The sequence below is a fragment of the Artemia sp. Qi Xiang Cuo genome, chromosome 2 (genome assembly GCF_049724085.1).
Source record: "Artemia sp. Qi Xiang Cuo chromosome 2, ASM4972408v1, whole genome shotgun sequence".
NCBI lineage: Eukaryota > Metazoa > Arthropoda > Branchiopoda > Anostraca > Artemiidae > Artemia > Artemia sp. Qi Xiang Cuo.
In genome coordinates, this window is record NC_142795.1 from 1,940,869 (window position 1) to 1,965,028 (window position 24,160).

Sequence of the window (24,160 nt, forward strand, 5' to 3'; positions counted from 1 at the left end):
TCATAGAATTATTTTAATTAAATACTTACTCCCGCCCTAAAAAGTTCAGAAAAAAACGATAGCCTTATTTATAGTGAAGCGTATCTTAGTCATATGTTTACCCGAATATTTAACAAGTAAAATTTTTCTATACCATCCATAAAAATCAATTCCTCTTAGAATTATTTAAACTAAATAGTTACCACCGCCCTAGAAGGTTTTGAAAAACACGATAGCCTTATGTATAATGAACCGTTTCTTAGTCGTATATTTACCTGAATATTTAACAAGCATAATTTTTCAATAGCATCCATAAAACTCAATTTCTCATATAATTATTTAAACTCAATAGTTACCTTCGCCCCAGTAAGTTCAGAAAAATACATTAGCCTTATTTCTAGTGAAGCGTTTCTTAGTAGTTTGTTTATCCAAATATTTAACAAGTAACATTTTTCAACACCATCCCCAAAAATCAATTCCTCCTAGAATTATTTAAACTAAATACTTACCCCCGCCCTAGAAAGTTCAGAAAAACAAAATAGGCTTATTTATAGTGAAGTGTTTCTTAGTCGTATGTTTACCCGAATATTTAACAAGTACCATTTTTCAACACCATCCACAAAACTCAATTCCTCCTAGAATTATTTAAAATAAAAAGTTACACCCGCCTACAAAAATTGGAAAAGCGTTTCTTAGTCGTATGGTTACCAGAATACTTAACAAGTACCATGTTTCTATACCATGCACAAAAATCTATTCCTCCTAGAATTATTTAAACTAAATACTTATCATCGCCCCTAGAAAGTTCGGAAAAACACTATTGCCTTATTTATAGTCAAGCGTTTCTTAGTCGTATGTTTACCCGAATAATTAACAAGTACCATTTTTACAAACCCTCCATAAAACTAAATTCCTCCTAGAATTATTTAAACTAAATAGTTAACACCACCCTAGAAAGTTCAGAAAAACACTATAGCCTTATTTATAGAGAAGAGTTTCTTAGTCGAATATTTACCCGAATATTTAACAAATACCATTTTTCCATACCAGCCACAAAAATTTATTCCTCCTAAAATTATTTAAACTAAATACTTACCTTATCCAAATAAACTTCAGAAAATACAATAGCCTTATTTATAGTGAAGCGTTTCTTAGTCGTATATTTACCCGAATATTCAACAAGTACAATTTTTCAATACCATTCATAAAACTCAAATCTTCCTATAATTATTTAAACTAAATAGCTACCCCCGCCCTAGAAAGTTCGGAAAAACACGATAGCCTTATTTATATTGAAGCTTTTCTTAGTTGTATGTTTACCCGAATCAATAACAAGTACAATTTTTCCACGCCATCAATAAAAATCAAGTCGTCCAAGAACAATTTAAACTAAGGAGATACACCAGCCTACAAATTTACGAAAATCACGAAAGCGTTATATATATTGAATCGTTTCTTAGTCGTATGTTTAACCGAATATTTAACAAGTATCATTTTTCAAAACCATCCATAAAACTCACTTCCTACACTAATTATTTAAACTAAATAGTAACCACCGCCCTAGAAAGTTAAGAAATACACAATAGCCTTATTTATAGTGAAGCGTTTCTTAGTCGTATGATTACCTGAATATTTAACAAGTACTATATTTCTATACCATTAAGAAAACTCAAGTCCTCCTAGAATTATTTAAACTAAATAGTTACCACCGCCCTAGAAAGTCTGGAAAAACATGATAGTCTTATTTATAGTGAAGCGTTTATTAGTCGTATGTTTACCCGAATATTTAAAAAGTACAATTTTTCCATACCATCCATAAAACTCAAATCCTTCTAGAATCATTTAAACTAAATAGTTACCACCGCCCTAGAAACTTTGGAAAAACACGATAGCCTTATTTATAGTGAAGCGTTTCTTAGTCGTATGTTTACCCGAATATTTAACAAGTTCCATTTTTCCATAACATCCAAAAAACTCAATTCCTCCTAGAATTATTTAAAATAAATAGTTACCAGAGCCCTAGAAGGTTCGGAAATACAAGATAGCCTTATTTATAGTGAAGCATTTCATAGTCGTAGGTTTACCCGAATATTTAACAAATACCATTTTTCAAAACCAGCAATAAAACTCAATACATCCAAGAATTATTGAAACTAAATAGTTACCACCACCCTAGAAATTTTGGAAAAACACGATAGCCTTATTTATAGTGAACCATTTCTTAGTCGTATGTTTACGCGAATATTTAACAAGTACCATTTTTCCATACCATCCGCATTAATTCAAAAACGTTCAAAAATTAAATAAAGAAAAACCAGTTTTTTTTTTTAACTTAAAGTAAGGAACGACGTTAAAACTTAAAACGAACAGGAATTATTCTGTATATGAAAGGGGCTGTCCCCTCCTCAACACCTCGCGTTTTACGCAAAAGTTTGACTTTCTCACGCCTCTTTTTTTTTAACAATAAAAAACTTTAGCGTAAAGAGCGAGGCGTTGAGGAGGGGACCGTCCCTTTCATATACGGAATAATTTCTGTTCGTTCTAAGTTTTACCGTCGTGCCTTGCTTTAATTGAAAAAAAGATCGTTTTTTTTATTTAATATAAATCAGAATTGACACAAAAAGTAATTTTTTAATTTATGGTAGAAATTATAAACATCACGTAGATACGAACAATAGCTTTCGAATGAGCCATTAAAAGTCAATCTAAAATTGCTGGTAGTCCACTAGCCCCAGCTTTTCCACTTGAGACATTGCACCAAAAGTGCCGTTTTTAGTGCCGTTTTGAAGTTGCTGATGGTTGAATTTATAGGAAGAACGTAGATATAAGTAATATCTTTTATACGAGCTACTAAAAATCTCTATAGATACCTGGGATACCAATACGCCCAAAAATAATACGTCCGATACCGATACATTGTGCAGCCCTTTCCCCAGGGGACTTGGAGGGTTATAATATCACCAACACCAAATATATTTGACTCTAGCAATGTCACTTGTAAGCGTCAAATCTATTAAGTATCTGATGTAAGCACCCCATTCTTTAATTACCCGTGAGGCATTCTTAACCATCGTAATACCTTTACGCTAATACCTCTTCGCAAAAAATTCGCAAATCTCTTAAACTAAAGAAGTAATTACATCACTGTTGTTAGCTCCAACATTAATCTCCAATAATGTAAATGCACCACTCATTTTTTTTCCTCTACTAATATCCTTGCAAATAAAAACTATTCTCTTTGAATTCAATTCTCTTACTAATATGAATTGTAAAGAAAACTAAAAAGATACACCGGTTTTTCCGAGACGGATTTAACCTAAAAAAAAAAACTTGTATATCATGAAATAGAAATTCAGTTAATTGTGTCAGAAAAAACTTGAATTTGCAAATGACCCTGGTAACCCCAATTTGTTTAAAATATACCTGCAAATGCCTCAGGCGTGGGCTTCAAATATATAGATGCCTGGTCCGTGGTAAGGCATATTACGCACTCACTGGTGATAGTAATTGATACGTTACTAATAATGTCAACTATGTAAGGGATAAAATTTCTTCTATATCTTTCAGTGCAAACTCTTATTGGGGCGAGAAGGGGGATTTTTGTTGACACAGAACGCGGGAGGCAGGGTCGAAGGGGTGAATATTGAACGGGGAAAAGGGGAGTTGTTCGAGGGTTATGAAGGGCACTGTCAGCAAAACGCAAGGTAATTTCTGCTCTCCTTTCCTTAAGGGTGACAGAGACAAAGTTAGCTCTGCTAAGAAGGGAAATATAAGTTACTTTACCGTCATTGAAGATAATTCTTAGGCACCTTTTTTGTACTACTTTTATTCTGTCCGACAATTCAATGTAGATGCCAGGATGCCAAACAGGACGGGCGTACTCAAGGGTTGGGTGTACAAATGACCGGAAAATCCTTAAATAGTGTAATTTAGAGCCTTTGAATTTGTTAAGAAGTTTCAGGAGGTAAAATGTGGCACTTGCACGTTTTATGATGTCATTAATATGACAATCCCATTTTAAGTCGCTAGAGATGGTAACGCCCAGTAATTTCATAGTGGTAACGGACATTTCAGGGGGATTGGACAGGAGAAAGAAGGAAGAGTTTTAAGGAAATTAATAGTAAGAACAGTTGACTTTAAATGGGTTGACTTTCATATCATCAGTAAGAGCTTCTGCTGATATCGATTCCAAAATGTACATTGGGTTGTTTTTGGAATTTTTGGAACATGTCTCTAAGACAGTTAGATCATCAACAAATTTCCATATATCCGGAAAATAAACACCAAGGTTGTTTATCATTGTAAGAAATAAAATTGGACCTAAGAGGGTTCCTTGGGGCACACTATTATAAATTGGGAGGTGATCAGAATGTACATTCAGGTATTTCACGACTTGCGTTCTGTTAGAGAGGAAAGACGCAATTATTCCAATTAAATAAGGTTCATCTTGAAAGTCATTAGATAGCTTTTCTAATATATATTGTGTATATTATGGTTGATTAAATCAAAAGCTTTTTGCAAGTCAACAGCGATAACATTGAGCCAGGTATTGGGTTTTTCGAGTGTTTTGCATATTGTGTCCATAAGGTGAACAAGATAGTGGGTAGTAGATGTAAAGCGTAGGTTTTCGAATTTTCTTTGGTTAAAATTTTGGATTATGTGTACTTTCAACTGCTAAGCTAAAAAGCTGTCATATAACTTCAGAAAAACTGGAGTAAGAGCAATGGTACTGACTCTATTAAAATCTTGATTATAGCCTTCCTTTTTTACTACAGTAATAAAACCTAATTTAAAATAATTTGAAAGTTTACAAGTAGAGGTAATTTCATTAAAAAGTTAGGGAAGGCGTTAGGGTTTCGTATCGAAAAATTATTAATTAAAACCAGTATGAAATTAGGAAAGAACATAGTGTAGACTGAGGAAAAAACGCAGTGGCCATTTTAAGAACATGTGCCGTTCTTATTACGTATACCCTCGCTCAATGCAGGTTTTCTAAAAAACTATTTATCATTGGATCTTTTGCACGAGGGCTAACTGGAATATAAATTACTTTTTGGAAAAGAAAAGTGACAAAACAAAGCATTTTATATACGTTATTATTATTATAACGTTATTGCTATTATAAACGTTATTGTTAGTATAAATATTTGATATCCACAGACTCCATTCAAATTGAGATGTTAGTTATAGCCATGTACTAGCTTGGTAATTTCATTTCATAGTATTATGTCACATGAATCTCGAACCAGTTATTTAAGCCTGGCTACAAATACAAGGATGTTGACGAAGCGATGTCAGCTAAGCCTTTGCTTACTGAGACATGGGGTAGTTCCTTGATAAAATTCCTGGATTTTACGGTAGATGTTCAAGCACATACCAGACACAAGCCCAATTTGCCGAGTAAACCAAAATTTGGCCGAGACAAACGCGGATTGAAGTATATTAGAGAATGTGGTTCTAAAATTCAGATGGAAGTGGGAGTTTCCTAATTCAAAAAAGCCCAATTATGACTATTTCCTTTTATTATTAACTTTGCATTGTTGTGGCTTCGTAATGCGACTATTTCCGGAAACTAAAAATGAAGCCTTGCCCATCTATGTTTTAAAAATTGATTTAGATTATACGCAAACTATATGCTGTTTCATTTACTGGATCAGAGAAATTTAAATTCTGAAAACTGCTGTCAACTTAAATTTTGTACAATAAATATTTCCATTTAATTTGACCTCACCTTTACCACCGAATCGGGAGAAAATGGGAATTATTTTTATTTCACCTTAATCCCTCCTCACCCGAAACAAAACCATAAACATAATATTAATTAACTTTCTTCTAGTGGTAACATTTCATGGTCAAAACTGTAATATTACCTTTTTCCTGTAATTAAAGTCACAGAGAATAAATAAATGTCACGAAGAAGGGGTTGAAGCCTGTGTCAAGTTGGTAAACTACATAAAATGTATTGCATCAAATAACAGATTTTTTACAGAATAATGTTAAAAAAAGGATAATATTTAGAAAACCGCTTTTGAATTATAATTCACGATGGCTTTCAAAATAAAACGATTTAAGACCTCTGTTTCAGCCAAAAGATGATTTTTTATTGCTGAATGCGCCCCCCACCCCCCCCCCCCCCGAAATATTACTTCTCCATTTAAGGGTAGATTCCGTGATTTTGAGTGGTTAATTAAAGTAGCTTATTTGTACTTCCTATTTGCTACATTCAATAAACTGAACTCAAATTTGCAAAGCGTTGGTTTAAAGATTTTCAAGGCATGGGAAAAAGTCGCTGCGATTACAAAAAAAATGACTGCGGAAACAAATACTTTCAAGAGGAAATTATAAAGCTTACCAAAATTATTTAAAGGTATTGAAAGCCGTTCAAACTGTGATGGAGGAGTTTTAAATATAGAAAAACTATCAGCTTCAATTCAAGGCCAGCTTTTCGAGACTACAAATAATTATAAAATTTCTAAATATTCCTTCAAATAAGATGTGGAATGAAAAATGAGGGCGCCAGAAAAAATCTTGGGAGGGGGACCGAGGTCCAACAGACCCCTACCTCTGGATCCGCCACTGCCTAGAGCCTACTTAATTCAAAATCAGCCAGTATGATTAAATAAAAACTGTAAAGCTATACAGAGCAAAAATCAGAGAAGAAAAAAGAAACATATGTAAGATTCTCCATCTAACATACGGAGTTCTCCATATGTAAAAAACTACTAATGAAAATCTATTGCCCATCATAATGACGGAGTACAAATACAGACAAAAAAAAACAAAAAGAAAAACACAGAATCAAAAAAAAATTGGATAGGACATTAGTAATCAACCAATCAATTCAATCAATAAACTCAACAAAATACACTTCAATATAAACTCCCCCGTAAGGCTCTATGGCCAGGAAAAAAACAGGGGAGAAACAAAAATGAAACAAATACTTAAAAAACAAAAACATTTTCAACATCATACATTCACACCTTTAAGAGACTCAACACAAGAAAGAAAAAAAAGCAAGAGGATTAGGTTCCTGTCCTTACAAGTGTGCAAAGACTGAAAGACTAAGCTGTCAACTGTATCGAGCCTTAGCAACGAATTTCTTCTTTCTCCAAAGACAAGGATTGTTTTTCTGTCAAAATTGGAAAGAAAGACACTCAATGTCAGTAAACACGAAGACGACATGATAAATTTTTCTTGACATTTCCATCAATTGATTTTGTTTGCTTTGTCAAAAGGAGTCTCCAAACGTGAAGGAACAGCATTTCAATTGTAATGCCTCCTAACACCATTTATTACCGTAAAGCTGCCTTTCCAGCCTTGATACACTTAAACAAATAGGTATCAAAACAGTTTGGATGCTTAACCTAGCTTAGGAATAAAATTAATATGAATACAACCTAATCTAAAATTGTTACGTCATGACAAACAAAACCATCCTTCGCACTAATAACAAATTATGTGGAAGCCATGTTTAGTTCACCTACTAAAGTTTTAAATGAAGGTAATTGTCAGCTTTTAAAATTATAATAATAATAATAATAATTATAATATATTTGACTCCTCCATGAATACAAAATACAGCAAGAGGAGCATGGAGTAAGAAAAAATGAAAAACAAGAAAGAAACATACATAATAATGAAAAAAAGGTATCATCGCAGACACTAAAAATACACTAACAATTGCTCACGAACGAATAATACAACCCAACGAAAAACCTACGACTCATTTAGATACTGATTCGAATCAGTCGTAATTAAACCCACTAATTCATTGTCTTTCTCTTTTATATCTTTTTTGAGTTTCTGAGCATAAGATAAACAAACAAAAACTAAACTTATGGAAAAATTAAATTTGTTTCGTATATAGACACTAAATTTCATCGGGGGGGGGGGGGGGGGGAACTAGAGTGTGAGGGGAGGGGGGGGTGGGGGTAGTTGCCCCCATTCCTCATAGCAAATTCCGCCCCTGCCTTTAGTGCATACGAAAAATTCAGGCTATATTTTTAACCATTGGAAGGGGGAAGGGTAAGGTTTCTTCGCGACAAAATGAACGTTATATGTATATTAGGATTCAGGATGAAATCCTAGTTCCAAAAGTATTTCAATTTCTTGGCTATCTCAATATTTAGTTAACCAGAAAATCTAACAAGCAATTTACAAGCAAGTAAAGTACAATGTATAAAAAAAGAAGAAAATATTTTCTTTTTTATGCTTGATTTCTAATTGTGAGTTTAATTTATTATTTGAAGTACTTCAGAGGAATGAAGAACTATGAGAAGCCATGATTCTCCTAATAGTACTTTTTTACAATTGCGTTTCCAAATGGCAGGCATTTGCATTTTCATTTGTGACCTTATGGCTTCTTTACAGGTATTTGCAACTTTATTTGAGCACCCGTACATGCATGAAAAAGAGCGGAAAGAATGGATGGTCTGCACTGTCAAAACAAAAAGAAATAGAGTGATCCCTAAACCGACGGGAGCAACATATATACATACAACAACATACAGGAACTAAAGAGCCACAATGTAGATAATATCAAGCGAAAATTCAAAATAATATTTTTCTATGCTTCAAAATGGACATGTTTTTTTATGCGGATATTTACATTGAACTAAGAAACCAATAATACAGAAAAAAGTGAGCATGAAAAGTGAATTGAAAAAATTAATCTCACCAGTAGATGACTACACACACAAACGGGAAATAGGCCTACTCAAAAAAAAATACACGTAAAAATTCATACGAATGCAAATACATGCCTTCCATGCGGAGTAACCGGAGGAAAAACGGAAGAAATAATACACTGATGGCAAATGGCTCTTTGCTAAGGCAGCACCAGAGCGAACACTCTGGTAATTCTTTTGAGGTAATTTTACTGAGTTTCCTGGCTAAAAACGGAAGAAATAATACACTGAAGGCAAATGGCTCTTTGCTAAGGCAACACCTGAGCGAAGACCCTGGTAATTCTTTTGAGGTAATTTTACTGAGTTCCCTGGCTATCAAGGTTCACTTTCTCAAGAAAAGCAATAAACGTTTGTGTAACAGAACTAGCTCTATTTCTTTCTTTGTTTTTATTTTGTTAGCAAGCTTTTCATCTTACAAATTAATGACCTGATCATTTTTGTAGACAAGGATGGAAGAACAAATTTCATTGTTATTATTGACCTCGAATCGATACATACTTGAATTTGACCTCATTTCCTGAATTTTACCAAGGAGGTATAAATGATGAGGACACTTATGTTTCCCCTGAGTGAAGTTTGGAAACAAAGCAAATATTAGTCTTTTATAAGCTCCAGCCTCTTTTGAATCTGAATTGAGAAGAGAAAAATCTACTGATAAGGACTTTCATTCGAAAGACCGGAAAGTTTTCACCCTGAATCCTGAAGGGCAATATAATTAAGAAAATAAGATAACCAAATAAGCATACGTGTGACGATACATACATTTCATAACCAAATATTATCCAAAACATACTGCTATAAAGCACATGCCATTTAGTAAGAAATGGAGAGGTTTCATTTGGTTCTAAACATGAGACCGTAGCTTACGAAGCTCTGCTAGAAGTTCTTTTTTATTATGACGCAATATATATGAAAACGGCATTGAGGCATCCCCTGCATTTGGTCATACAGTCCATAAACAATTTTCCTGGTCGTCTTTGAGCAAGAAAGAATAATCCTACACATACAAGAAAATGGTCTTCCTTTCTGCAAATACACCTTTGTTAATTTGCCCGACAGGTAAAGACCCCCCCCCCCCCCAGAAGGTGATAGGAATTAAAATATTTCATTTCAAAAAAAAAAATCAGAGGCTTGAGCCCAAATTATACGAAAATTCCTATGTTTCATAATTTTGTGGGAAGAATAGAACGCTTTTCATGGCAACTGTAACCTCGTTTCTAAATCTATGCCACCGTATTCGACACCGTATTCCTCCAGGTTTTAGTTTTTAAGGACGTAAAAACCCGGTTTAGAAACAACACCTTACCACTATATTTGCTAAAAATTTCATGTTTCTTGCTTTGAAACAAATTACACTCCCTTAACATGCAAGTCTTTGAATGTAACTTTTCCTTTAATGTCTTGCCACTTTATTTGGTAAGATTGTCTATTTGACAAGTTTATTTGGTCTATTGAAAACAACAAACCTTTTCCTTTTCAGCCAACCATCTCGGGCCCAACGAAAAAAAGGTCGTCCTCGAATAAGGTGGGACAATGTCGTAAGGAAATATTTAAGGAAATGAGAAATTCTTTTAATTGATCGGGATAGAGGTGGGGCGTACGTAGCTGTGTTGGCATCAGGCGGCTTGGTGCTGCAGTGAGTTGTTAGTAGTAGTAGTAATGCACAAAGCAGCAAAATGTCCTCTACAATCAGCAATAATAAGACCCTAGTCTGACAACGGTCTAGCCTAGTGTGAAAATTGTACCCTCTTGGATTTTTTTTTTTTTTCAATCAGCCTCTAGTTTCTAGTTGTTTAGTTTAAAGCATTTGCTGTCCGAACGTAGTAAATTGAAGAGTAGTAGAATACTAAAAATCTGAGATAATGCTTTGGGCAAAATTACGTACGATTCTCGTTTCACCTTAAAAAGGAACAAACGTTTGTTTGATTTCTTTTTTTTTTAGGGTGAAGATATTGAAATTCGTTGGAACAGAACAAGAAAAGAAGTACTGGTAATGGTGTTTGGAAAATGTCCTTTTCTGTCTAGACTCAGCTGTTTTCGCCTAGACTCAGCTTTTGTTCAATTGTGTAAATTTTTTTTTTCTCTATAACAATGGTAATATTGATAATGTGAGGAAACCTCAATCTTGCTTATGCCCAAATTTGCAAAGATGCAAGATCTAACTACACAAAATCTAGCAAAATGGAATTCATCCCAGAAAAAAATGGGGCAAAAACATAAATAAAACCGAAAGTAATGAGCAATTACAATTAAGAGAAAGTAAATTACAATTTAGTAATTCACATGAAACATGATTATAACTATTTCCATGACAAGAAATATAAAATCAGGAATTTCTGCTGTAAATACAATCCTTGAAGCAAAATTTATCTCAGCTAAATAGGCTCTATGAACACATTGGTTAGACATGATAGATGAAAATGAATTTCATTTCATGTAATCTAAACTCCTTACACTAATTAATATTGAGCCAACATTCAGGGAATATGAGAAAAACGATCCCAACAGTTTACTTTCGTATGACAAAGAGAATGGGGAGCTTATAAGAGTTGGATCTCTTGCGGGAACAAATTAGGAAGATAGGAAATCAACAGTGCAATAGAACTAATGCTGAAATTTTCCTGTAAGCTGATAATTAATCAGCAATTTTTATTTTCAAGGATTAATTTTAAGACAAGATCGCGTCTTCACAGAGTAAGCCTAGGTTTACTAGGGATAATTCTGACAGGTTAAGCAACCTCGTTGACTTTAAGTTGGTAGGTCTATTGCACATACAGCTCATCCTTCTTTACCCCCCCCCCTCCTCACTTTCAAATAGGTGAATGTACAAGTATGCAGGATTTTTTCGTCAGAGTTGCCAAATGCTAGATGACGTTGTTTCGGCATTAGCACCGGTTTCCACTTCTATAAGTTTCCTACACACTTTGTTTACATACAAAAATTGAAATAATAAAACTTATTTCGAAACAGAACCTTCCAATATAATAGGGGGTTCACCGTTTCGTTTTCACAGTTATTGGGTTTCCACTTAGTGAAACTTATTCTGCAGTCAAGTGATTTTTATCAGCCGAATGTCAATTCCTGTTGGAGGAAGGCATAGACATGCATATATTTTTACAGGCTTCAACTTTGAGGCAATAAATCAATTGTCGTCCTTTAAAACTTAATCTTATCCAAAAAATTTGTCTACAATCCTGAGGGTGTAACCCTTAGGAGGGAGAGATAAGGGCATTTTGTCTTAGAGTGGTAGGAGCGCAAAGGCAGGAAAAGTAGAATCTATTTGGCAGGTATTTTTAGCTTTTCCTGGAAATCCTTCATAACAACCTCGGGGGGGGGAGGGGGTATTTTTATAGTCATTCGGCTGGAATAAGAACCAATGAATTGAATTCGCATCTCTCTATGTGGAGGTATACTTAAATAAATGTTAAACTAACCGTGCAGCGTTCTTCCAGAGTTGACAAGATAATAGCTTGCCAGCTTGGATAGGACTTGGCTATCCAAATGGTGGCATGAGTTGGCTCTTCAACTTTCTGAGCAGCTCCTTTCTTGCCAGCCTTCCCAATTATCAGGGATTTGTATGCTATCTTTCTCGTCCGGAACCCATGAACGGCATCATCAAGGTAGTTTCGAGCACGAAGAATTTGGGCATCAATCTGTTCCACTTTGGGCCAAGACTCGTCAAGTATACTACCTTCCTAAAAAAGAATTCAAACCTTATTTAGTATACTTACGATTACTCAAACACATTCTGTTAACTAGGTGCCAAATATAGGTGAGAATACATTAAAGACGGCTGAGATTGATAGGATTTAAATTTGATGACATTTACATGATACCATTATAGCAAGTATCATTCTACTCATGTTACATTAGTTGAATACCCAACCTTTCAAGCTACGTAATAAGCGTAGACTGGGTAACAAAGTTTTCTGCCGGGTTCAGTAGAACAATATGGTGAGTTACAGTGATGAATACCGAGTTAAGGGCACGACTGTTGTCCCATGGAGGGCAAACTTTAAAAACCTATGACTAGTGGAATAAGGAACGCATAGAACTATGATTGTTAGCATTAGGCGAAAAAATGGGGTTTTCACAACAAGTGACTCACTTTTGGCAAGGTATTACAGCTTTAAACGGAAGTTCGACTCGAGTTTTTAAAGAAATGTTCCACTATTTTATGAATATGTATCTAATTTGTTTTGTCTTGGAATATAATTTGTTCGGTCATGGAAATAAAATAATGAATTAAAACAAACATAAATGTCATATAATAAAATAGGAACTTTAGAGGAAGTTAAACATCATTTATAAATTTTAACAAATTTTGACGTTGAATTTATGCATTGTAATTAATAACATAATCATTAGGGATCGAACCCTAAGTATTCTACGAACAAATAGTGAGTCAAAAAAGATGCAAACTAAAGTAAAAAAAAGATACAATATTTACGAGGTTATACAATGAAGTGAATTGAGTAGGAATGGGTTTAAAACCCTTCAATTATTCAGGTTGAAAAACCTTGTATGACTCTGAAATTAAAACCATGTAACACGTCCATTTTCTATTACATAAATCCTCTATTTTACATTTACAATTGCCCTAGTTGGGGCCACTGGTCCCACTTGTCCCACTGGCTGCAGGAATAAAGCTCTTAACGGATTCACATTTTATTTCACCTGTCAATTGTTCTTCTTAAAATCCAATTTTGAAAATGCAAGGGAGGTCAGTCCAACTAGCGTTCAGTCTTTATAATAATAATAATTATAAAATACTTCAATTTGATGATCAAAGGAGCCTTTTAAAAATTTGCATCCGTTTTATGTGATGATGCAGAGGAAAACATTTTTTAAAATTGAAGGGAGTCACATCCCTCTTTACCAGGTTATCGCTATGGCGTTGACTATGATTCTATGTTTGGAAAATTCTTCTAGATTTACCCACCATAAGGCATTAGCCTAAGATACTGTTTTAAAAAAGAGAAAACTCCGAGGGGGTAGAATCATAGCGAAACCTTACATAAAGTCAACTTCAATCAAATTTCAAGTGCCTACTTACAAAGATACATTCTCCTCCTCCCGCCTTTCTCTCTTTCTGTCTCCTTCTACCTCACTCTCCATCCTCTCTTCCCTTAATTGTCCTCTTTCTTTTTTCGAATTCGTTTAAAACTATAAAGTTAGGCACGTCTGATTTCCCCGTTCCTTTATGGAAAATGCTCAATTGATATACGCTATCCACTTTACCACGTTTAACCAAGCAAAAGTTTCAGGTACAAGTTTAACCCCCAATTTGAACAAGAGAAACGCCAAGCCTGGCATACATTCACAATAGAAATGCTTTGAGTTATTTCTAACATAGGCAAACTTAATAAGTGATAATGACACAAGTTCTGGAGCTTAATATTGTTCATGAAAAACTAACTACGTTGCAAAAGTACATGGCATTATTTTTAGATTGAAGATCGGTTGCTTTTGCTTTAGATTCTCTTTTTAGTATTATTTAAAATTAGGAGCATTTGATCTCTAGGTTCGTTGTATAAAAGTTCAAAAGTGAAATGAAAACAAGCCAAGTCCAGAAAATAAGATTTGAAAAGTTACCGTTTCAAGCTAATAGGCTATACAAACTGTGATAAACCGAAAGAAGACCTCTGACGAATTCTTAAAGGCCATAGATTAAGACAAGACAAACCATAAAATCAAAACACGCTCATTAAGCACAAAGAGCATATTTTCCAATTTTGTGTTTCAAGGATTTTGTAGATATTACGAATCGTTTCTCAGGACAAACGGGAAAAAAAGACGAACCAACGCACAGGCACGTACGGAGAAACCTTTTCCAGTTAGGAGGGCAATGGTTCGACAATCTAATCTGAGCAGAGGTTCCCAAAAATTGAAAAAATTCAGGCTTTCAGGGAATCCCGCCCCTAAGACTCTTCCCCCTGCGTGTGCCCTCGATAGTACGTTTTATGGAACTTCATTAATCAATAGAGTAGGCTCTCTAATCCTATACGGCAAATCTAGCCCAAAGTAAAGGATAATTTGAGCAATATCAACTTATTTAAGAAGCCTGCTATTAGGATCTCCCTCCCGAACCTACTCCACAGCATTCAAATGTTCAAGGTCAATCCAGTTCAATATAGTTGGAGATACCATTCTTTGTGAGGAGAGGTGACTGCTTGTACGCATATCACAGAGACAAAGGGCAAAGGGCATATATGACAGTCTTCAAGAAATTAAAAAAAATAGGTTTTGCAGATTCCTCAACTTAGTTCTATAAGTTGAAAATTCTTGCAGAGCCAAATCTTTTCAATAAAAGGTAGAAATCTCATTACAAAATAATCTCCTCCCAATCAATTTAGAATTAAACTTCAAACAGTAGAGTAAATTCAAAAGACAAAGATCTTACTTGTTGGTAATATATGCATTCGTTAAAATTGATAACAATATGCAAAAGAAACCGCAGAAGTATAAGACAGAGCATGCAAAACTGAAAAGACTGGAAACTAGCACTTGTTTGGAAAAAACTGAAGCCATCTAGCGCTTTTCTGCGAAATTATTCATTCTTTTGTGCTTGAAAACACTTTCTTGGGGCATAATTTCATTTTAAGATCCAATCCTGAAATTAATTTCCTGACTCGAATAATTTTCAAAATATTAAAGTTTTGGATGTGCAATTTTACCTTTAAATGGTTTTAAAGAATATACCAAAACCAAAGATTGTAGACCTATTAGACATTGATAGTCTAATACCCTAAACTCGTCAAGACTTATTTTTAGATACCCTTTAAAACGTAGAGAAGATCAAGAACACCAAATTTCTTCATTAGTACGAGCTTAATGTGAGCTAGTCAACTTAACACACCAAGATTTTGACAAGCTAACCTTGGCCTACGTTATCCATATTAGATCGTCCGTTCAAGCAGTTCTTGAAAACAAAAGAATTCTGATTTATACATACTCTCAGACAAATATCGCCATTAATCATATAAACCATAGAAAAGAACAAAATTGAAAGTCAATAATCTTAATTACACAATTCGCCATTTTTTTTTTTTTTTTTTTTTTTTTAAGAAGTATTACCGCGATTATTGCCGTTTGTTTTTGCTTTACTTTTGTATCGAGCACAAACATACAGATTTCATAGTCCATTTTAGTTAACAAAAAATATAATAAAAAAAGAAATTACTATAATATTTTTCCCTTGTGGCTTTATGGCCAGGAATGCACAGAAAGAGAGGAAAAAACAATAGCATTAAAGACACACGCAAAAAAAATGGCGACATATCGTCCGCCAAACCAAGGCAGAGCAAGGTGTCGCGCGCAATAAACGGGACAAACACAAATTACAACATGGCCAAGAGTCATCAACTCCCAAAGAGCATGGAAAAAAGAAAAAAAAAGGAGAAAATCACAAGAAGTTAATGATTATTTTTTTTTTCTTCTATTTTTTTTTTATTCTCATCCAAGTAGAGTTCTTGAGATTTTTGCTCAATTCTTTTTCTTGAGTATTCAGAAATCAATTATAATTTATTTATGTATTTTTAAGTCAATTTATCTATAAAGAACCTACCATTTTTAACACTTGTGTCCAGATATGCTCTGCCACATGGGGACAAATTGGCGACAAAATGAGTGCTTGAGTTTCAATGAACTTCATAATCAGGTCACGATGCATATCCTCCATCGTTTGCTCCCTGTATTTATCCCTGATTTCTTGATACTCGAAAAAGCAAGTTTTCAAAGCCTCCTTGAAAAGAAGTCGATCGAAATTTGCGCTCGACTCATTAATCTTTTCATTCATTGAACTGAAAGAGAAATGAAATATAAGGTTAGAATACCAAATACTTAACTAGACAAAATAAATATTTTCCTTAATGTCGAAAGACCACACTAATTCGAAAGAGTCCGTGTTCAAGTGTTTGCTATGCACACCTCCCACTCGTAAATTTTTTTATTCCAATTTAAATTAATTGTCTAAAAAGATACAAAAAATTATAAGTTTTCATATTTCCTTCCAAGTTCTAGAAGCCAGAGAAAATAATTTCTGATTTCTAATACAATTAAAGAAACGACATGTAAATATATATATATATATATATATATATATATATATATATATATATATATATATATATATATATATATATATATATATATATATATATATATATATATATATATATATATATATATATACATATATATATAGTATATATATATATATATATATATATAATACAGTTTCTCTCAAGTCACTGCTGTGTAAAAGTTATTTTTGGTTTACAGGGTCGAGTTTAAGGGGTAGTATCCCTCCTGAAATTTCCATTCCATTTTGCAAAAAGGGCCTAATTCCACTTTTCCTAATTTTACAGGAGATCAAAATGAAAAAAATTCGCTAAATCGATGAATTATTTGTTTAAGAAGATAAGGGAGTTACGCCTTTTTTGCGAAACGAGAATCTCAAAATTTTCAGCTTTTCTTATTAGCAAAATGGGCTTAATTCCTTTTAAACTTTTATTTTTTCACTTACAAATCATCAGTTCGTTATATAAAACGAATCAAAATCAATCGAAAGACGAATATCAAACAGTTCGTGGTAACAAACTGTAAGTAAGGAGCGATAGTAACCGAAACCAGCTCAGTAACTGAAACTAAAAAAAACGGAATTTTGATACCAGTAGATACATCAAAAGAATCGGAATTTTATGCTCATTTCAAATATATAAGTGTCATCAAATTTAGTCTTACCCATCAAAAGTTACGAGCCTGAAAAAATGTGCCTTATTTTTGAAAAAAAAAAAGGGGAAACACCCCCTAAAAGTGATAGAATCTTAATGAATCTTAATGGGCTTTCCCCTCCTCAAAGCCTCGCTCTTTATGCTAAGATTTTTTATTGTTTTAAAAAATAAAGTTGTGAGATAGAGTCAACCTTTAGCGTAAAGAGCGAGGCGTTGAGGAGGGGACAAACCCTTTCATATGCGGAATAGTTTTTGTTCATGGTAAATTTTAATGTCGCTGCTTACGTTCAGTTAAAAAAAAACTTTTTTTAAAATTTAATTCCTCTTTACGAAGCTCAACTTCGTCTGAAATATACTCGTGATACGCCTAGCCATACAAAAGGTTTCTGTAAAACCAACCGGAATATTCTGAGATGAAGAGAAGAAGACAGGTGAGGTCATCGTACTTGGCGTTGCTGGTTGCGAGGTCATTTGGCAAACTCTAGGTAAGAATCGAGGATGGTACCACCTTAACCTCTTTTAAGTGAATTCATGCTTCGAATTGCGCTTTTTCCTTAAGGAGGTTTTGAATTGCACTGCTTCTAAATCCTGTGTTCTGGAACCAGCGGATTTCATTCCATTTGGGCTCTTTTTTGTCAACGTTAATGATTCTTCAGGTGAATATTTTCTTGAAAAATTGAGCAAAATCTAAGATTTCTTTCCTTTTAATCAGATGAGAATACATAGGTATCTTGTCTCTGGAAGTCCTGATGACATTTGCCCACTGAGCAGGCACGTTGACTTGAATATTTTTTTTTTCTTTCTCTATCCTTGAATGGCCCGAATCACGCTCTAGACGTGAGCAGCTATGAAAAAAGTTGCAAAGCGGCCAGTAGCAGAACTTGACAAAATTCCAAAAGCTGCCAACAAATCTGGGGATAGTGGAAGCACTGGCATTTTCTGACAAAATCTAGGCCAAGAAAACTGCCAAGTAGCATGGCTACCATACTGCCCCACTTTTCGCACGCTGGGACGTGTGTGACCTGATTCCAGAAACTTTTGGTCAATTACTTCTAGGTCTCCGACAGCAAATTAGAACAATAATTAAGACAGCATTCCAGTAAGAATATAACTTCTGTTCTGACCACTGCATGTACCATAGACAAGTATGACCTGCTTCAGATTTGACCAAATATGGCCCCAGCAACAAATATAAGCGGAGATGAGCTCACTAACTCTCTTTTCTGACTGCCCCTCGTGTCAAAAAAATTGTGCGATTTCCCTCCATCTTCTGAAACATGAACTGTCAAATTATACCTCCAGAGCTGATGCATACAGAAGACTAATTTCGCCATAACATCCAGAATTGAAAGACATAAATGTCAAATGTCCAGAATTCCTCCTAATTTCAGAAGTTTTTCTTGTCTTTCTTTTCTCTGTCATAAGCTAGCTTAGGTACTTTCGTACTGGTCTTTTTGAAAGATTGCAGGGTTTCCAAGATTAGGAGCTACCTGAATTTTCATTTTCAAGCTTTCACATAGTCCATAAGAATCTTTGGCTTGAGGTTTGAATACAAGATTAAGGTTTTCGTAAAACATTTTCTTGTATTAAGTGATATATAAACTTTTTCTACTCTCTTCTTCACTCTTTGGTTTGTAGGGGTCAAACATTTGCGCAATATTCAAATTTTCTGAGAGATACTTTTTGAAGGTTCTCCCCTCAAATAATGAGACTCAAAAGCTAGTAAAGAGCTAATGTGGTCCTTGATTAACTGTAAATCGATTTCATTAAACCTATTGTGGGCATGTCAAAGGTCCCAATAAAACAGGTTTTACAGACAGTATCAGGTTTTACAGACAGACAGTTCCCCTGCACTATTCTTGAAAGAGCTGGTACATCATCTGGAAAAAACTGCACTTAGGCCTTTTTGGCGTAATACTTTCTCACGAATTTGGACATACACCCTTTTGGCAACAACTCGGTCAAAATTAAAGATAAGCCCATTTTGAATAGATAAATCAATAGATCTCTTTGAGCTCTTTCGAATCATATGCTTTACTCATTTTCGGAAAGAAGTAGACTTGGGCCCTTAGTGCAAAACGCCACGGATTTATGGTAACCCCGGGTGTACTATGAAAAACGAACAAAATCTAAATGTAAAAAAAAAAAATCAATTTTTCTCAACCGAAAGTAAAGGGCGACATGGAAACTTAAAGCGGACAGAAATTAAATCTTATATAACGGGGCCGCCCCCTCCTCAATACCCCCGCTCTTTAGGACAAAGTATTTTGGTGCTTAGGAATATTTCTCATTCAAATTCAACGATTCTTCTGTTTGAGTGATTCTTGAAAAACTGAGACAAAAAATAAAACTTTAGCGTAAAGAGAAGGGGTTTAAGAGGGGGCAGCCCTCCTCATATACGAAATAATTTCTTTTCGTTCTAAGTTTTACCGTCACTGCTTACTTTAATGAAAAATTGTTGTTTTTTTTTTTATTGTTTAATATTCTTAAGGGAAGCCAAGCACAAAACTTTTATAGGGAAAGTCTTATAAAATGAGCAATCTAAACCATAATGTGTCTAGATTAGAAATTTCTGGCAAAAAAAAAACACTTTGACAAGAATGTTCAGGACGCAATCCTGAAATGACTGCCTCAGAGCTAGCAGAGTTTTGCTTATCTCAACCAGAGACTAAGGACACAAAAAGAAAAGGCTTTTGATATCTAGCATATTCTCAAGGGTAACAAGAAAAGCCTTATACAAGGCCTTTTCAAGTGACATTGTTTGCTTTTCATAAATCAAATTCCATTTAGAAACAAAGAAGGTTCCGTGGACTTTCAACATCAGCACTAGAATAAATAAAGTTTTAACCAAAAAAAAGAAATGATCGAAAAGACAAGCAATAAAAGCCCTCCAAAAACAGCCGAAGTTTTAGGGCAGACAGAGAAGTTCCAAACAAACCATTGAGTGATTTAGACCTGTGAAAAAAAAATATATTAAACAGAAAAAAAACGTATATTGAAAATTAGGATAAATACAACTTCTCTGGTTTCAGATGAGCAAAACTGATAAACTGACTCTAGGATTAGGAGAGTTGAATATTTGTACGTTCTTACTGGGAGAGTTGAATGTTCTTACTGGGTGGGGGAGGGGTGGAGGAATTTAGTTAGAAGTCAGAATTAAAGCTTTACAATGCATCAGGGAGTGAATGCATTTATTTGCATCCTTCCAAAAGAGGGAGCACAAATTCACAAAAATGCAGGGGGGTACAAGAACTTTTTTCCCGCTTTTCATGAAACTACAAAAATAAATATATTTTTGAAAATCCGGGGAGAGGGTAAATTATTTTTTTTCGATTTTTTTCAATAAAAATACTCAAAAAAGGTAATTTTCAAAATATAAAGGGAGAATCTAGGAAGAGGTGGGGTCGCACCATCTTTCAATTGTTCACCCTGCTTCGTAAATATGGATGTTACTTTTCAGCATTTGAACAGTATATTAGGCTGAATAAAATAACAATTATAGTACTTCTAGTACTAACAGCCGAACCAGCGCTTTCACTTCACTCGGCATCTGAACAAAGCCTCTGAACGGTGGGCTCGTGATGGTCAGTCTTGTGCTTTTTTTGTTACTTCTAACCAGCATTTTCCCCATCTATGGCCGAATTAGTAAAACCACCCGCTGGTTCAAGATCTTGCTGAACTAGCGTCTACCAATCTTTTAACTGTCCTCCTTGTCTTCTACACCAGTTTGGTAAGGGCTCAACAGGTAGTATTTGTTTGATGAGGCGATCATCAGGACGATATAAACTGTGTCCATGACAGCGGAGCCGTCGGAGTTTGATGATGCCTGAGATTCTATCGCTGTTGTAACAGCGGGGAGGTTCATGTCGTTCAAAAACTGATCTGATAGCCAGGTGCGTCAGATTGAACGCAGGTAACAGTGGTCAAAAACCTCCAGAGCGCACCCCTGAGCTGCTTTAATGGCCCAGGATTTGACACCATAGAGAAGAACTGTCATCATTGTTGACTTCTTATCGTTGTTATTATGCTAATCTCACGAAGAATCCAGAGATACTTGCGGAGTTCGCAGAATGCTTGAGCTACAGATATTTTTTTTTTTTTTACATCACATCCTCCATCACATCTATCACATCCTCCTTTAGAATCTTTCTCAGATCCGAGACAGACGATGTGGTCAACTTTTTCAAGTGGGAGTCCATAGAGAATGTGTTGACAGTCTGTTGCAGCATTCAGTTTAAAAACTTGTGTTTTATTTATGTGCATACTTAGGTCAAGGTAGCCAGAAGAATGTGGTAGCCCGAAAAATACGGGAATAAATGGAATACAATTTTTTATGGAAAAGTGATTCAGTTTTTGTGCAACAAATAAAAAAAAAAATGTGAGTGGAAAATCAGCAAAAAAAACTAAGCTAAAAACAAATAGCATCAAACAGCTTAAGATATTGTAGCTTTCCCTTGAAGGTATGTTTGTCTTTGGGAATTAACAGATCTTTAATATTTGAATTTAACGGACAAAATGTATCATTAAATTTAATTAATTAGTTCTGCTAATTAACGTTCACGGTTCAACACAGACACACTGACGAAAATGTGATACTGCACTAAAACTTCTTAATTTCTTAGCAACCAAAAAAAAGTCATAGAAAATTGAGGCTTTCAGGCATGAATAGACCTAAGACGGATCCAGGGGGGAGGGGAGTTTTTTTTATCTTGACGTTCTTGATAAACCGAAGCAAGGTTTAATACTCCTTTGTTGTTTTTTAATGTGTCCTGGTAGTTTTGTCGTGTTGAATTGACCAATAATCGAGAAACAATGAACTCAAAAAAGAGACGAAAGAACCTGCTCTTGGAGTTAAAGACCACATAACCAGGCACGTAGGCAGGATTTTTTTTTTTTTTTGGGGGGGGGGGAGAATACTTCCGAGGGGGACGCAATAATAAAATAACAAATTCCATTTGATAGCACAAAATAAGAATTGGCCAGAAATTCAAAAAAAGATTTAAGGGGGGAGGTCCAAGCCCCCTGCAAGTGCAAGTACTTTCGATAGTAAGTCATGAGAGATATTGACTTTTTAAAAAGGAAACTGCTTTCATTATATCTACACACTCAAGTCACTGCAGCTGACTAGGCTAATTTATGTTCCTGAATGGTAATATCAAAATGAAAATTGAATTGTCAAAGTTCACTATTCCCTTTCAATTCGAACCAGCAAGAATTCTCTAAGGGGACAAACGGATTATTTAGATAACAAAAGTCGGAGTTATTTATGTTGCCCCCTTTTCAAGCCTTGAAACGAGACAACTCGGAACGAAAACTCGCTCATTTCCTGAATAACCAATAAGATCCAATATTGAAGAAAAGTTATAATAAGTTCTCATTTATGGGGAAAATGTATTTGAGGGAAAGATAAGACGGCATTAGAATATCGCCCGCGTTGCATACAAAAACAGTTTTGCATCTAAATAGAGTTTGACAAATGAAAATTTTGTGACGCTAAATATGGTTCTTCCGATAAGAAAAATGACAACGCTGCCAGCATTTAAAAGGGTATAAAATTTCGTAACTGTTTTTTTTTAGGGGGAGGGGGGAGTTAAACTCAGTTTGTGGGCCAGAATTTCTACGATTGCAAGACAATAGTTTAAACGGGGAAGGATCCCTTCATCAAATCTCCCCTTGCCTTTAGAATAGAGTCTTTCATTTGATTAAATGGTTCGTCGAACAATCAGGTCGATATCTGTCGACCGATTTTATTTCCCAACTGGCTAAACTGAGTATAAACAGAAATAATAGCTTCCACCTTATACACTTGTAAAAATGGCCTACTGGCATTTCTTTTTAGAAATATTTAAATTCTTTTTTAATATTAATTTGGAGAAAATAAAAAAAAATAAAAAAAATAATTTTAAGACTTAAAATGAGGGGGGGGGAGCTACATTCAGAATTAACAGTAATTACTATGAATGAATAAATGAAGTTGAAAATGAACATAAACTATAATGAACAAACAGACTTGATATAGCAGATATTGCAATGGACGGATAATCGAAATTTGAGCAAACAGAAATTAAAATGAACGATCAATTCCAACTTGAAACCAATAACCTCTGTCGGAAAATAAAACCGGCCTACCACCCCCTTAAACTGTCTAAGGGCACGTCTTTAAAGTGCCTATAAATTTCAACTTTGAACCGAACGAACTGTCGCAAAATAAAAACGGCCTACCGCCCCCTTAAACTGTCTAAGGGCACGTCTTTAAAGTGCCTATAAATTTCAACTTTAAACCGAACGAACTGTCGCAACATAAAACCGGCCTACCGCCCCCTTAAACCGTCTAAGGGCACCTCTTTAAAGTGTCTAGAAATTTCAACTTTGAACCGAACGAACCCCTTTCCGAGTTTCTATTACCACTCCTTTCACACTAAGTGGTACGAAAAGAAATAAATAAATAATATATGGGAGATGCTTCACCCTTTACAAAATCAACCCTAGTGCATTGACTTTTTTAGCCCTTTTTTGAGCATTTTTGAAACATTTTTGAGCAATCAGAAAACTTTTCTTAAAGATTGTTAATTGGCAATTTTAATTTCAGGCGCTTTGTGACAGATTCAACAGTTTTGGGAAGATATTGAATGTCTGCTTGATGTACCTGGAAGTAATAGGGGTGCTGGTGGATAAAGGACGGGAATGTTACGATCTTCTGTCGAAACTCAGTTTAGTCCCCCTCGGTTTTCAAGTTTTCGTCTTTTCTTCTCACAGTTT

General features: G+C 34.7%; 1 protein-coding gene across 3 annotated transcripts in view; it reads right to left on the reverse strand.

Annotated features, from left to right (window-relative positions):
- The window catches only part of LeuRS (Leucyl-tRNA synthetase), a 283,085-nt gene that overhangs the window by 48,675 nt on the left and 210,250 nt on the right, over nt 1-24,160 (reverse strand). For all 3 annotated transcript variants that reach the window (XM_089098621.1, XM_089098630.1, XM_089098613.1), the window contains exons 15-16: nt 16,234-16,468; nt 12,101-12,361 (exon numbers count right to left, since the gene is read on the reverse strand). In XM_089098621.1, coding sequence (XP_088954747.1) covers nt 12,101-12,361; nt 16,234-16,468 — 496 coding nt within the window. The remainder of the gene's footprint in view (nt 1-12,100; nt 12,362-16,233; nt 16,469-24,160) is intronic.